The sequence below is a fragment of the Numida meleagris genome, chromosome 17, assembly GCF_002078875.1.
Source record: "Numida meleagris isolate 19003 breed g44 Domestic line chromosome 17, NumMel1.0, whole genome shotgun sequence".
In the NCBI taxonomy this organism is placed as follows: Eukaryota; Metazoa; Chordata; class Aves; order Galliformes; family Numididae; genus Numida; species Numida meleagris.
The window spans coordinates 7,818,575-7,834,047 of NC_034425.1; the positions used below are offsets into that span (position 1 = coordinate 7,818,575).

At 41.0% G+C, this 15,473-nt stretch overlaps 1 protein-coding gene across 2 annotated transcripts in view; it reads left to right on the forward strand.

Moving 5' to 3' along the window:
- The window catches only part of TEX2 (testis expressed 2), a 44,822-nt gene extending 31,689 nt beyond the window's left edge, over positions 1-13,133 (forward strand). For both annotated transcript variants that reach the window (XM_021414742.1, XM_021414740.1), the window contains exons 7-12: positions 771-870; positions 4,991-5,123; positions 8,567-8,689; positions 10,174-10,383; positions 10,559-10,679; positions 11,112-13,133. In XM_021414742.1, the coding sequence (XP_021270417.1) occupies positions 771-870; positions 4,991-5,123; positions 8,567-8,689; positions 10,174-10,383; positions 10,559-10,679; positions 11,112-11,234 (810 nt within the window). In that variant the 3' untranslated portion in view covers positions 11,235-13,133. The remainder of the gene's footprint in view (positions 1-770; positions 871-4,990; positions 5,124-8,566; positions 8,690-10,173; positions 10,384-10,558; positions 10,680-11,111) is intronic.

Here is a 15,473-nt window from a genome sequence, read left to right on the forward strand (position 1 = left end):
AGGGAAGATGTAGGCTTGTTGACAAGAGCTCTGAAATATAGCTGCCAGCACCAGCTGTGAGATAGTGTTGTTTGTGCTTTGGGAAATAAGCAGTAACCTAATTCTGCCCTGGCTGTTTCCACATTTGTGACAGCAGGATATTCAAACATCTAATTGGAAACAGTTGAGTGGAAAGACTAAGTACGAGGGATGGATGTATTTTGATAGGCTGAAGCATTATTCCTGAAGAGATAGAAATTCTAACAATTAGAAATGCTTACAAGTAAATAGATACTCAAATAATTGAAATACTCTTCCTTTTAGTATTGTAATACTAAAATTATTAGATGTATTTAAAGTGTTATGAAATAATTTGCCTTTAATAAAAATGGCTAAGACACTGATGTAACTTCAATTTTAAAATATCTCTCTGAACATAAAATCTGAAAAAATCTTTGGTTTATATTCCTAGTAAAGTAGGAATTAGACTGCTCTTGGGCTGTTTTCATGCTTTGACTACAAAGCATCCCGGAAACTTGAAGTCAACATCCAAACCTAAACATAGCTTTAAAAGCATTCTCTAAGTTCTGATGCTAAATCTCTCCCTAAAATAATATTTTGAAACTAACAAATATGAAATCTTAGAATTTGAGGTAATTTGTGTAATTGCATTTATGTTCTTTCACTGGTGGCTCAATCCATTCCTTAAGTTTAATGAACTTCCTACTCTCAGGAGACGATGATGTATAGTTTCACAACGTGGGCTTGATTTTTATGTTCTGTTTGTATAGCTGCCATACTTCATGAATGAGCTAACGCTGACTGAGCTTGACATGGGGATAGCAGTGCCGAAGATCCTTCAAGCCTTCAAACCTTCTGTTGATTACAGAGGTAAAATACATGTTTCTTCTTCTGTATTTGCCAGGTTTGTGCCTCCATGTCTGTGGAGAATTGCAAGAGCAACAGAGCAAAACTCAGGTGTTTCAATTTAAGGAAGGTACACTTAATAAGAACTTATTCTGCCAAGGTACTGAGAGATCTCTGTAGCATCAGGCTTGGTATAAACATAGTTCTGCAGATACAGAAATTAATGAAATGTGAACATGTCTTTCTGTTGGGAAAAATTGTAGATTAAATTTTATTACGGAACTAAACCAAAATTAGCATACAAGAGAGATGCATCTGCCACTCTGTTGTGGACTAGAGAGAACAATGCACGTCTCATCAGGAAAGAACTGATTCTGTACCACAGCAGAAAATAGATTTGGCTCTCCAGGAGAAGTTGCTCTGCTTTGAAAGCAGTGATTCAGAAAACACAATTGTAATAAATCAGAAAACAAAAATTGCAGTGTCGCTTTGGAAAGAAAAAAATGATGCTGTATTTTAAAGTGTCTATGTCCCCACTGTTAAAGATGAATTTTCTTTAAGCTGAATGACTTTCATACTGCTACTTTATGGATTAGAATTTTTTTCTCCTTTTCTATTCTTCCTGGCTTGAATTTGGTCACAGGAGTATACTGGAGAATACTCTTGTCACCTAAGTACTTTCACAGAAAGAAAGAAAAGGGAAAAAAAAAAAAAAAAGGTGAATTTAGCTTCAAAAGTATTTATTCTTCTACATGCTGAGGAGAATTGGTCATTATCTTTCTTCTAAGGTGTGTAATCAGAGCAGTCATTTCATTTGAAATTGTTTTTGAGTTTACTAAGGGTTTCATAACTTGTCTGCTCTCAGTCCATTCTCTCGTTTACTTACCATGTTGTTACACTGGATGGGAGACATGCAAGAGATTTATCTGACTTGAAGTGGAGCAGTTTCTAATTGGTCTAAAGGGAAATATTCCCTTGGAGGACCTGATGTGGTACAACTATGGATTACACGACAAACAACTTACTTCTAAACTGCTCTTCCAACTTTTGTATGAAGCTATCAAGACTAAATCATTTCTGGATGGTGCCAAAGCAGTGAACCGGTAGTGAGATGGTAGGAATTTAATGAATTGATAATACTGCTTAAGAGTATTAGAGACCTCTGGAGAGGCTTGGAAAAAGCCAAAACTTCAGCAAATCTCTGTAGTACATTTAGGATAAAAACAAACATAGAGTGAAGTTGGAACAGATAACTGGGTTACTCGTTGTTGCCCTTTCTACCAATTTGACTATAACTGTTTAAAGTTGCAAATTTACCCTGCTTCCATTTTACAATATTTTGATATTGTAAATATCTTAATATTTACTTTTTTTCTTGTGTATGTTACTGATTTAATGAAGTACAGTACACAGTATCTTTGCAGAGCATGAGGGTATTGAGCACACAGGTGGGTATATTTAGCACTAGATCTTTTCTGCAGTGCTGCTTGGGGGAAGCTCCAGTGCTGAGCTCGGCTGGTTTACTGGGAGGTTTCTAATATACTGTTTCTTCAAGATCTCAGTTCCTCTCATGGCTCCTAAGGGTCATAATTCACATCACATAATCACATAGATTGGACATGGTCTTTTTTTAAGATGTATTGAACTGTGGCTTTGATGTCTGGCACTCTTCCTGCAGTGCTTTTTGCTGGTTCTGATGAACAGTTAACATCAGACTTCTGCAAGAATAGAAGATACTTGAAAATTTAGGAGAAAATAAATAAAACTCTATCAGTAGTGTAAAAAAAAAAAAGTGCTGTTCAAAGCACTGCTTAAAAGCATGAGAAGGTCAGTGAACTCTAACCTTTTGCTTGTCAAAGCGAGAACAAAACAGACATTGGGGAGTTGTTAAAATTATCTTGAACATTTAAAAATAAATTAAAAAAAAACCAAACAACCCAAAGCTGCATGAGGGCAAACACTGCATTGTACATATGGTATCCAAATGCTTTTGTTGGCTTCTCACCTGAGACTTGCAGCTCTGGAGAAAGCCTTATCTCTGCAGTGCCGGGTACACTGCTCTCGCAGCTTCTGAGAGCTGAGCTTTATAGAAGAACTTGTTTGAAAAGAGCAAACTGTTTTATTGGCTTGAGAAACCAACTGTTTTTTGCGGGAAAAAATAAAAACTTAATAGATGGAATAAGCTCGTATCTCCTCTGCCAGAGATGCAGGACTCTGGAGGTAGATGAAAGATGTACATTCAGTGCTTTGTATGAAAGCAAATTGTAACTCTTGATTGAAATAAATTGAAAATCAACAAAGCTGTATTAAATTCCTTAGTGTACCAGGCTTTGTTTGGGTTAACGTGATTGTTTTGTTCTGTTCTTTAAGAGGTTATCTGAGTGAAACAGATTTAAACATTTTTTGAATTCCTTTCTCTCTGTTCTAATAAGTCCAGTTATAACCAAGGACTGCTGTTCTCAGTCATGAGATGGGGTTTAGGAGACTGAATATTTCTGATTCTATTAAATACTGACTACAGCAGTGAGAACTCCTTCAGTTCCTTGTTCAGTTAAACTGTGACAAGTTTATTGTCACAGTTTATTGTCATTTATTGTAGAATTTGTAATCCTTTGTAATTTTTCACGTTATTGAATGATGTGTGAACTCTTAGTTGGTGAGTTTCTAAGAGCTTGCATGGAGCAATTACGGAAATAACCTGTTTTGCTTTTGTACTTTAAGGACATAAATAAAGGGGTGATGCTTTGGAAATGCTTGTTTTCATAAGATTACATCTATTTGTGTAGGCTGACACACGAGCTAATCACACTTGTAAGAAAAACTCCTTCAAACTACAAGCTGGTATCCAGGTTGAACACTTCTAAGGTTTCTTTTTTAACTTACTTGAGACAATCAGTCACTTGTGGTTACCTCCTACAAGGCTTTATATCTCGGACAGATATGCTTTTTTTCATCCGTCCTTCTCTGTCAGTGCTTGATAGCAAAGAAGAGATTGGAAAGTAACTAAATACATTAACAGACAATATTAGGAGAAGAAAATCTTGTTTCTGTTAATACGGTTCCATTTCCAGTATATAAGCTCATTGCGTGTCAGTGACCTGGTCTTTGGGAGCTGTGTGTATTTCTGTTGATGGAAACAGGTGGAACTGGGGACAGTGGCATTCTTCTGGTATGCTTTTGCAGAAGAGAAGACACTTATTAATTGATAAAGGATATCTCTTTTACGTCAGTCAAAACTAAACAGTATTTGCCTTTAATTGCTTCCAAATAAAAGTGGGAGGCACATCTGATGTGCTAGATACTGGTAAGGCACATTGTGTGCAGCTGTGATGTCTAGAAAAGAAAAAATTGTAATCTATGCTCAGTGGCATCGGATATCTAATCTCTGGATGGCAAATACCCTACAGCTTTTTCACTCTTAGGACTGCATGCCTCACTTATGAGGTGGGATGTAATCTTGCAGTTATTCCCTAAGATGATTTTTTTGGGTGATTTTGGTAAGCAAGTAGTCTGCCCAGGCAATAGGACTTACCTTAACCCTACACGTCTAGAATTGTTCTCAGTAATGACCTGTGAGTCATAAGGAGAAGTCCAGCAGTTGAGTTACTGAGAGAATGTTTTCATACTTCTTCAATAGGCCATTGTTGAAAGCACAGCCAAACAGCATGTTGAGAAACAAAAGACATTGTTCTGGGATTTCAGATTCATTTGGGTGGTGTAATACAAAGGGGTGTCCTGATTGCAGTTCGGCTTGGAGCAGTACTGCAGATAGTATTTGAAGTGAATCCCTGATTGTATTCTATTTTCTTTATCTTGATTCAGATCTCTTAAGCGGTTTAGGTGTGTGCAAATCACATCATGCTCCTTTTATAGGTCATTAGCTGTACTAGACCCATCTGTCTTTTGCCCTGCCTTTGGTGGATATCCTAACCTTTAACTTTTTCTATTCACATTAAGCTTATAAAAGAGCTTGCTTTGATAAGCTCTTAATTTATTCTGAATTAATGATATAATCCGTTGACAAAGTTTTTTTTTTTTTTTCTCTCTTTGGAAAAAGTGTGATGAGTAGACTTATTTGTTAAAGTTTTGTCTTGACATTAAAATTATTATGACTAAAAATTACAGCCTGTTGTTAATTTTTTAGGGCTTTGGATTGACTTGGAAATGTCCTACAACGGATCTTTTCTAATGACCCTAGAGACCAAGATGAACTTGACCAAACTTGGTAAAGAGCCTCTTGGCGAAGCACTGAAAGTTGGAGAGATTGGCAAGGAAGGGTAAGATATCACAGCGATGGTGCAAGTTGACCTTTGCTAGTGAAAAAGTTGGGATTCCTTTGTGCATGTGCAATTCTGGCTCTGTAAGGGATTGAAAGGAGCGGCAGGGAGGTGTGTACGCACGTGTGTAGAGCTTCTTGTCTTTCTATGTAACTTTAATGTTGGATTACACTATTGATAATTGTCTTAATAGACAGCTTCTGTAGCAGAATCATATTTTTTTTATATTTCAGTAGGATTTTAAAATGTTGTGTGATTAGAAATTGAACTTTGCCTTACATTTAATTTGCGGTCCTAGCCAGAAAGGCAGAATATCAGAGAGAGATTCGTGCAGATACTACTTAAAACTATTATTGTAAACCATGTAACAGTAAATAACAGTAAATATTATGTAAAGACTTACTCAATACCTTTATTGCATCATGAAAAATAATCACACCCATTCTTTAGTCTCCAGTTTTCTTGATTTTCTGCTTCTATTTACCTGTTTTGATTTTCCAAAAAATCCCCACTTCTTTATCTCCCAATGGAGATAAAGAAGGAAATGTCTGTTCAACTGGAATTCTTGTTTTTGTCCTCATCTCTAAGAATTCTCTTTGTGTATTTTTTATTTCTGTCCCTAATTAGTGAACACATGGATTTCATATTCAAAAATGACCATGATTTCTAAGTGAGCAATAGGCCCACAGCAAAGCAAATGTAAATGTCTGTAGCTAAGCAACCAATTACTTTAAGGCAGAACCATTGACTGATGCTGTATTGCATGTATCGTGCTCCCTCTTCTGATTCAAATGCTCAAGGCCAAATATCATGTCAACTTTACCAGAATAGAAGTTGTTTGAATGAGATTTTTTTTCCCCTTGACTACAATGGATATTATTTGACAACAGAAACAATAACACAAATAACAAAAAATAACCTCGAAGACTGAGGCACAGAAGTTTCTCATTATGCTTTCTGCTGTGTTAGTTCTTTTTACTGGCTTTTTAATTATCAGGTGACAATTGTTATGATAAACCAAACTGTTTTAGATGGGTTTGCATCTTACATTGCCTGTAAGTCCTGCATGTTGCTTGCTTATGCTCAGTTCTGTTAATCAATAGCCTGGAACAAACAAAACTCAGGTAAGAAAGGCATCTGTTTCTCCAGAAAGAGAGGAGTAGGGGAGACTCAATACTGAGTTTTAACTGTCCTTTCATACTGTCAGTATGAAATGAGGCACATGGTTCTATGTCGTAGTCCATTCTGTCATTGCTGCTGCATTTCTGTTTGAAATAAAGTTAAGTGTGCTGCAATACAGTTTAATAATTCTGTCGTGCGTGTGCTCTCAGGACAATGCAGCTGTCACAAAGGAACAGAAGAGAGGAGACTTTAATTGGTAATTTTATAAAATGGATACAGTAACAGGTTCTAACAAACCAGAGAGTAGGCAAGCACAGACAGGCTAACCCAGAGTTGCTGCAGTTTAGTACCTTCTGAGTCCTTTTTGCTTTGTTCTACTGTGTGGGGGAAAAAAAAACAAAACTGGCAAATGGTAATTCATAAAATACTGGGCAGTCTGCTCAGGATCAGTACCGCAGCTTCAAAGTGGTTTTCAGCCAACATCTGTCTTGTATAGACGGTCCATGGTATGGCTAGATCCCCTGACATCCTACTAAAGCATATTTATTGTTGCTTTGTTGAATGCGAGGAGATCTGGCCTCAGCCAGCAGGTACGTGCTTCTGGAGTCACTTCAGAGGATCCTCTTCCCAGGCAAATAAAAGTACCTTCTTGTAAGAGGGGGGCATGCTTTGCCCTGCGTGTTATGACATGGCAGGAAAGGGAAGTTGGGTCACACCCAGATACAAAGTACAGCTTCAGTCTGACCTAAAAACGTAAGGTTCTCCTGTCTCTGCGAAGTGGCTCCAGCACTGCTATGTGGGCCAGTGACAGGACTCCCTCTTTTTCCCTCCCATGTCCTCAGGGAGGTGGTTCAGTTTGCTGCGCTGTTTCTCTTTTGCAGATCCAAATGCATCTCAGGATAAGAAGAGGTTTATTTCATTCCGGTAGCCTAGGCAGCACATTCTGTGGTGTAGAGAGGTCATGGGATTGCTGCTCTCATTCTTAAGTAGGCAGTTGGAAAGCAGTGCTGTGCACTGGTGAGCTGCGTTTGTTCTGTCCTTTCACATTAGGACTTAATGCAGCAACTACCGGTTTGTTCCATGCACAGAATAGCAGACTGTAGCCTCTGTCCATGCATGCCTTGTGTGAGGTTATTAAATATTTCAAGTAAGTCTCCTAGAGCATGCAAAAAAAACCAAACACACACACCAAAAAATCCCCAAAACCGAACAACAACAACAACAACAACAAAACAGCAATAACTTGTATTCTGAACAGGTTGTGGAATATTTGAGCGTTGAGTACAGTCCCTGGGGCCAAAAGCATGTGCTTTTGAAGCTTGTGTAACAGCTTCAAGCTCTTGCATTAGGTGGAGATCTGTGAATACTGAAGTGTATTCACCGTATCCTTCCCGGATTTTAATCCGTTTAAAAGATTTGAGTTTGTGTGATTGTGTGCATAAATTCTTCCGTAGTTGAAGGCCAGGAATTAGTTGCTACTGTGCGATATTTTGTACCCTGGGAGCAGAACTTTTTTATTACTCTTTCTTGACTTCTTCCCTCTTCTCAATGTGATATTATTCCCTCTTGGATTCTTTTCAAGAAAGGGAAAAAAAAAAAAAAAGCAATACATACAAAAAAAAATATTCCACCTTAAATGAATAATAACGAATAAAAAAAAGACCTGATTGGGTTGTGTTCTGTGTGTGATACTGTTGCTGGAGGTTGTCTGCACTGTAAGAGCTGTGTGTGTGTGAGTAGGCAAAATGGAAGTGATGAGCTTGGGTTGAAAGAGCTGTGACAGTGAAGAATGTGTGTGAGCACCTCAGGTAGCATCTCTGAGAGACTCTGGGATTCATTTGGTAGGCATTGGCGTGGGAAGCTGGAACCCTAGCTTTGCTTTTTGTAAGAGAGAATTCCGTGTTCTCACCTTTCAGTTTATGAACATCTGTCGGAGTTTAAAAACAACAAACCACCAAAAAACCACAGCCTGTCTGACCTACATGCTGCTCATCTTCTGCTACTTGTGCCTTTCCATGAAAATGTTTTCAAATGTATTTAAATAATTTCAAATCATTTAATTTGAATATGTAGAATAGACATTCCCCTGCCATCTATTTTTTTTTAATGCAGGATTATATTCAGCTGGAAAAAAAAAAACATTTTTTTGTTTTGAAGCTAGTTAAGGCACTCTGGTTTCAGAGTGTTTTTCCTTTTTAGATAGAGTTGACAGAGAGAAGGTATTTCAGAATCTCAGAGTATGCGTAATGGCAGCCAGAGCTGTGCATGATGAATAGCTATTTAAGAATATTGGATTTGACCTGGAAATTGCATTCTTTCAGTTTCAGGCCAAGGGCGTATTGTCTTGCAGACAGCGATGAGGAATCCTCCAGTGCTGGGTCGTCAGAAGAGGATGATGCTCCTGAACTGGCAGGAGAGAAGCAGGTGACTCCTGGAGCTGAAGGGTGAGCTGTCTACGTAGTGTTTCTTGTTAATTCTTTTATTCCTCCTGCTCTGTTTCCAGACTTAATACTGTAACTGTTTTCATGGTCCAGTCCCATAACATTCATTGTGGCAGAGGATGTCAGAGTGAATATATCCAAGCACCAACACAAAACTCAGCCATTTCTAAAGAGCAGCAATCAAGCCATACACCACATATCAAACGAAAGCTACTCTTGCCATGTATTTCACCCTGCTGGGAGCATTGTTCAGAATTCAGCACTTCTGCAGTATAAACTGTGCTGTTCTGTCTGACACCTCCTGAGTGCTTCACTATTTGAATACAGAGAGAGCCAAGTCTTTGGTTCAAAGATCCTACAAGAAACTTCCCCAGCCTGTCCTGCTTGGAAACAGAGTCCGGAACAGAATTTTGTTTGTTAACTTGAAACACTGTTTGTATACAGTGTTATATTCATACTGATCCTGTTGATGCTTTGTTTCCAGTGTGTTTTCTTTTTAAGAAGACATCAAAGAATTGTTGTTCAAGCCAGGCTTTCTTGTTCCCTCCTCCCTTCTTTTTTTTTTTTTTCTTTTTAAACCTTCTTGAACAGCTTTGAGTATCTTGAGCTATGCAATGCTGCCCTCTGATGCTGCACAAGAGTTCTAAAGAAAATTCCTTCAAGTCAGTTTTGCCACGTCATCTCTTGATTTGGTTGCTGTCCTGTTTTTTTTTTCTTTTTACATCTGATGGAAGTAATGCCTGAAATGTTTCAGATAACCACCTTTCCTACGTCTGAATGCATCTCGCTGATTTTTACAGTGAATATTCCAAGAGGTTCCGTGATGTATTCAGAATGTTCCAGGCAGTTTTCTCTGAGTTTTGCTCATAAAACAGTTAGAAAAAACTACATAATGAATTGTTGGAATTATTTCCGTGATGCATTTCATGGCTTTTAAAAAGGTATAGGTCATATGAAGAACTCCTTATCAAAAAGACAAAGAAGGGGAGCAAAAAACTTAAGTATGATGTTAAAGGAATTTCTTTACACTTTTCAAAAATCTGTATTATGACTGCTGTAGAATCTGGTGATAGAGTAACCACTCTCTCGTTGGCTGGATGATTATGACTTTTTTTGCAGGACAAGGCTTTAGCAAGGCACTCTCTCTTACATAAGAGCTGCAGTCAGGTATAATATAATATGGGAAAATACTACATATGAGACTCTTACTAGGGTGTGTTTCTGAAACGTGATAGGTATGAGAAAATACATACTCAGTCCTTAAAGCATCTGTTCTAAAAAAACCTAGGTTGCAACGTGGCATTGCCAGGAAAAGCAGCAGGCCTGGTTAACCATTTTTGGAATATCGTTCTGCACACTGCCAAAATTGCCCTCCTCTTTTTTCCAGCACCTTTATACTCTAGTGATTTCATAGGAAATCCTTTGGACTCTGGCAAATAGTTTTAAGAAAACTACTTTGGTGTAATTTTCTTGTTTTCTACCTAAAGGTATGTTGGAGGGCATCGGACCAGTAAGATCATGAGAATTGTGGATAAAATTACCAAGTCAAAATACTTTCAAAAAGCAACAGAGACTGAGTTTATAAAGAAGAAAATTGAAGAAGTCTCAAACACTCCATTGCTGCTAACAGTTGAAGTACAAGAGTGCAGAGGAACACTAGTAATTAACATTCCACCTCCACCTACTGACAGAATATGGTAAGAGGAACTTGTGTGCGCTACCTAAAGGTAAAATGCAGCTGAAATGGGTTTTGGAAGATGTACAGTACAAGCTAGTATGAATTGCTGTTAGGAGAACATTGTGTAGTTAACACACCTTAGTGTGTTTTGTTGGAGTGTTGGTAATAAAACCTGTCCTGTGTGCTGTCTCGAGGTACGGCTTTCGAAGACCTCCCTACCTGGAGTTAAAAGCTCGGCCGAAACTTGGTGAGAGAGAAGTCACTCTGGTTCATGTAACTGAATGGATAGAGAGGAAACTGGAACAAGAGTTTCAGGTGTGTTTCCTTAACATTTTCACTTCATTAATTATAGTTTTGGTGGGTTCTTAATTTTTCCCATGTTCCCTATTTTGTTCATGACTAGCAGGCATTCTCTACTGCTCCTGTTCAGTGGAATGCACTTTAAAAATTCATCTGACTTCTGGGATAGTCCTAAGATCCTATATAGACCTGGATGGAAATTTAGCACTTGTAAGAATTATTTTAATCTGAACACGACATTTCTGTGAAATAGATGGCATGTCAGAATTTGTAGTATTTAAACAAAAGTGTGGTGCTAGTTCTTAGATGATGGAGGGTCAAACTGTTGTCTAAAATTAAGAACATCTGAGGCAGTAAGGTCTCCCTTTACTTCTTTCTTGAAAATAAAATAATACATTTCAGGTGGCATATGGAATGTAACTTGATTTAATTGCATCTCTTTCACAGAAAATCTTTGTCATGCCAAACATGGATGATGTTTATATTCCCTTAATGCACTCAGCCATGGATCCCCGCTCCTCTACATACCCTCCTAAAGATCTGGTCACGGAGGCCCCTGATCAGCCATGACGTGAAGACTTGCAGTTTACAGTATTATAAAGGTTATTCTCATGGTTTTATAAACTGTGCTGTAGTTCTCATCATCAATTTGTGCCAGTTTCCCCCTCCCCAGGGTCTGCCTATAACCATACCTTTGTGCTCACTTGCCTGGTTATTGTTCCTGTGTACTTCAGTGACATGGTTTCATTCCGTTAAGCGGTTGATTTGTTTTTGTACTGGCTACCATCAGGATTTTAACTTGGAGGCTGAGATGACCTGTTCTTTGGGGGAGGGAGGGAGGGAGAGCCTAACTATAATAGATCAAGGAGCTTGTTGACACAGCTTATGTTTTCATGCTACGTTGGTGTGCGTTAACACGTTGAAAGGTTGTTTGGCAGCAAAGAAACTGCGTGTCAAATGAAAAAAAAAATCCTAAATAAGGAATGAATTTATAAAAACTGGAAGAATATTTTTCTTTCTCAGGCAGTTGGAGGTGTAGAATGAACTGTTTTATGTTCTTTCACTTCTGCAGTCAATAGCTTGTGTCAAGCAATCAAAATATGAAATGCTTTCAGGATAAAAGAATGTAAATTGGATGTATAGGTAATATTGTGATTCAGTGTGGTATATACATATTACTTTTTTCATATAGGACTTGTGCTTTTTTTTGGGAAGCAACTAGCCATAAAACACACAATTATCAGTGAAGGTGGGACTGTCATATTTTTGTAAATGAGGAGAAAAAAGTTGGTAAAGCCATGAGACCAAACTATAGCAAGCAGCCTTATAGTGAGGTACAATCACCTTGATTCATGACTAATTCTGAATGTTTATAAAGACATGAGCACACACATGAAATGTTTAATACTGCACATTACCGGAAGTACTTAGTTACCCTACTGTGTATAGAGCCTCTTGCTACGATGAAACACGAAGTTTTCTTATAGGAGAATTTGTTGCTGTGACTCTTTTCCATTGCACTGTGTTTACATGCAAAGCATGGGACCAAATTCTCACATTACAGCTGTACAAAGCCAGATATCAGTCTCTTGATGTTTGTGAACAAACAGCTGTAATGGAAAGATTTGACCCCTATGCATTGTTCTTTTGGACTTGGTGAAATAGGAATTCAAGCTGATCGTGATATAAAAGACTGTTTCTGCTACTTAATGGCCAAAACTAAGGGGAGGCATGTGAAACTGCCTCTTATTTCTATCTAGTATGATGAGTCAAGAGTTTAAGCGTATGCAGTAAATTCGGTAATTGAACACTACATATCCACTACTCAACACAATATTTTTCTGATGCTCATTGTTGCCAACAGTTCATGGATGTCAGAAAACATTTTAGTTTACAGAGGGTGAGTTCTGGCTCTCCTTTTATAACATGATTTGCTTTTTTTTTTTTAGAAGTAATTTTTTAAGAACTTTTTTGTACTTTGTGTTGTCACATTTGATGTAAATCAAAATTTCCATGTGTAACTTGATGATTTACCATCTTTAAATGAAGCTATTATATTGAAGATTTTTTAAACAGCACCTTGCCTGAAACATAAAAAGAAAACTAGCATTTAATATATTTAAAATTAATTCTATATTTGAACACCTATTTTGGTTACCTTTAATTGAAATATTAGTAGGTTATATTTGTTACCTGAACTCCTCCTTGACCATTCCAGGCTGTGTATATTCTGGGTTTTGCTCTGATTATGTAGGCACTATTTGCCTTTCATGAAGTCTGCATGTCTTGTACGCAGGTCTTTTATATGATTTAATTTTTATGTGCAATAACTAAAGTCAAAGGACTAGATGCACTAATGTGTAAACAGATTTAGATTATTATGAGATTGTCATATTGCACTTCATAAACTGTGGGTAACTACAGTCTGCTTGCTTTGTTTTATTAAATAAATTTATCTCATGCCAATTATTCAGTTAATTTCCCCACAGTGCTTACCACCTCCTTCTGCAGGCTGCTTCAAGAGTCATGAGAAAGCCGCTTACTACAGTGACTGTGATGTTTTTTCAGTTTTTATACACCCCAGTTGGGTATCCCTGCAGGATAACTACAGCACATGATTTTAGGGTTGACCCACCCTGAGCCTGTTCTTACTTTCAAAGTAAAGGCTTCTGTTTTATACTCTTGAAGAGAAATTCAGTCCATTTCGACAGTCTCCTTCCTCGCCCTTCCTTTGCTGTAGTAGCTGCTGCTGAGCCATTTCTCACCACAGCTGTGTTCATTCACATGAAGACCATACCTTTCCCATTTTATGCTGCACTGAAAACCCTGAGATAATTACTAGAGTCACAGAACAGCAGGGGCACACAGCACCTGCTGCAGTAAGCTTGGTGCGTGATCTTCAGCATCTCCTTGTGGCCTTCCATACCTCAGCAGACATTGGGCATCCAGTGCTGCCCTCAGTGGGGGTGCACGTGTAATTTTCCTGCCTGCAGCTGTGGCTCTGCCCAGCTCTGAATACAGGGCAAGATGCAGGCCCTGTGACCAGCTGAAGCTTGGATCCATGGAGTCAAGCTTCTCATTTGCTATACGCTTAAAAACGACTCCAGAACACACAGAGGTGCATCTCTCCAGCTCAACCGCTCGTCTCAGCTGAGGTGCTCTATTTCTGTCGCAGCTACTGATTCGGGGACCTCCACTGCTTACACGCCGGTACAGGGGCCTGGGCTCCCTCCTCACCCTCACCGAGGACGGCCCAGCGCAGCCACCGCCCCCCCCAGCCCCACCCCCGTCTGCGCACGCGCGGGCTGTGCCTTGCTTTTAAAAGCGCCGCGCGGGGCCGCCGCGCAGCACCAGTTAGAGCAAAGCGCTTCGCTCTGGCACTGCTGCTTGGCCGACGGCGCCGTGTGAGGGCGCTCCGCCGGGTCAAAGGCAGTGCGGGGCAGGAACCGCGCACAAAGAACCAGGAGGACGCGTCCGCGGGACCACACAGCTTTATTGACCGCGCCGCTCGTCGTTCGGCCCCTGAAAGATATACAGCGAAAAGGACAGGTTACACAAGCTGTGCGACGCATCCGCCCCGCAGGATGCGCAGCAACGCGGGCGCTCAGACATCGGTTTACTTCATCTGTATCAGAAGTCTAACACGCGTCTAGAGACATCAGCGCCGCCCAGCTCCATCCACCCTGCCGGCTTCCCATTCCCCCCTCCCTCCCGCTGACAGCTGGCAGCACTCACCTGCTCCCGCCGCGCCGATGGAAAGGCCGAGCTGCCGCCTCGCGCCTCCTTATAGCGCCCCCGTTGCACCACCCCCTGCCCTTGCTCGTCTCGGCCAATAGGATTCAGAGCCCGGGGCACGTGCCGGGCAGGGGGTGGGTGAGCGCCCAGTAGGATTCAAACCCGGGGTCACGTGCGGAGCCGTTGGCTCTGAGGCGGCGGTGGGCGGGGCGGGGCGGGTCGCGCTGCGCCACATGGCGGCCGAGGAGGGAGGCGGTGCGAGGAGGTAAGGCTCTGAGGGAGCCTGTGTTGGGTGGCTGTGTCCGCCGCTTGGTGACGTTCAGGAGGAGCAGGACGCTTCTGTTGAATAGAATTGCGTGGAGTTCTGCTGCTCGAGCACTGCGCTCCAGCTGAGAAGTAGCGCTTACCGACGTAGGCCCCGCTCGAAGCCCGGCGGCGGTTCCTCCGTCCCTGAGGAGCGGTGCCGGAGAGGGGCGGCCCTCGGGGACCCCCTCCCCTCCCCCGGCAGAACCCCCTCCCGCCGCGCTGCTGGGGGGGGTCCGATAGTACATAACTGCACTTTGTATGGTATAAGCAGCGTGTGCGCAACGGGAGAATAATAACCGAACAAAGCTCATCCTTCAGTGCGGCGCTGTGCACGCAGTGCTTAGGACTCGGTGCGCTTGGCAGCTCTGCTGACGCTGTTCTAAAGCAAACGGTGCAACGAGGACGGGGCGGCTTTGTGACAGACAGCGCCTGAGCGCAGGGCTCTGCATCGCAGCGTGTAATGGCCCTCCTCGTTTTCAGACCTCTTCCATCTGGTTCGGTGCTTGTTGATCTGCTCGGAGGAGCTTCGGCAGCGTTAGTGGTCGGGAGAGGCACGTTCTTTGTTTTTGCATCGACTCGGACGTTACGCCGCGGTCAGCGGTGTCTTTGTCAAAGCCGGAGCTGCGCCAATAAACGGGGCTTGATCTGCTTTGAGAGATCAGTGGGGAAATTACACCCGGTTGAGCGGAATTCGCCCCGCGCAGACACCGGCAGCCCCACCGCGGCGCAGCTGTGCCGGGCCTCTCCTCCCGCGGCGGCACAGCGGGA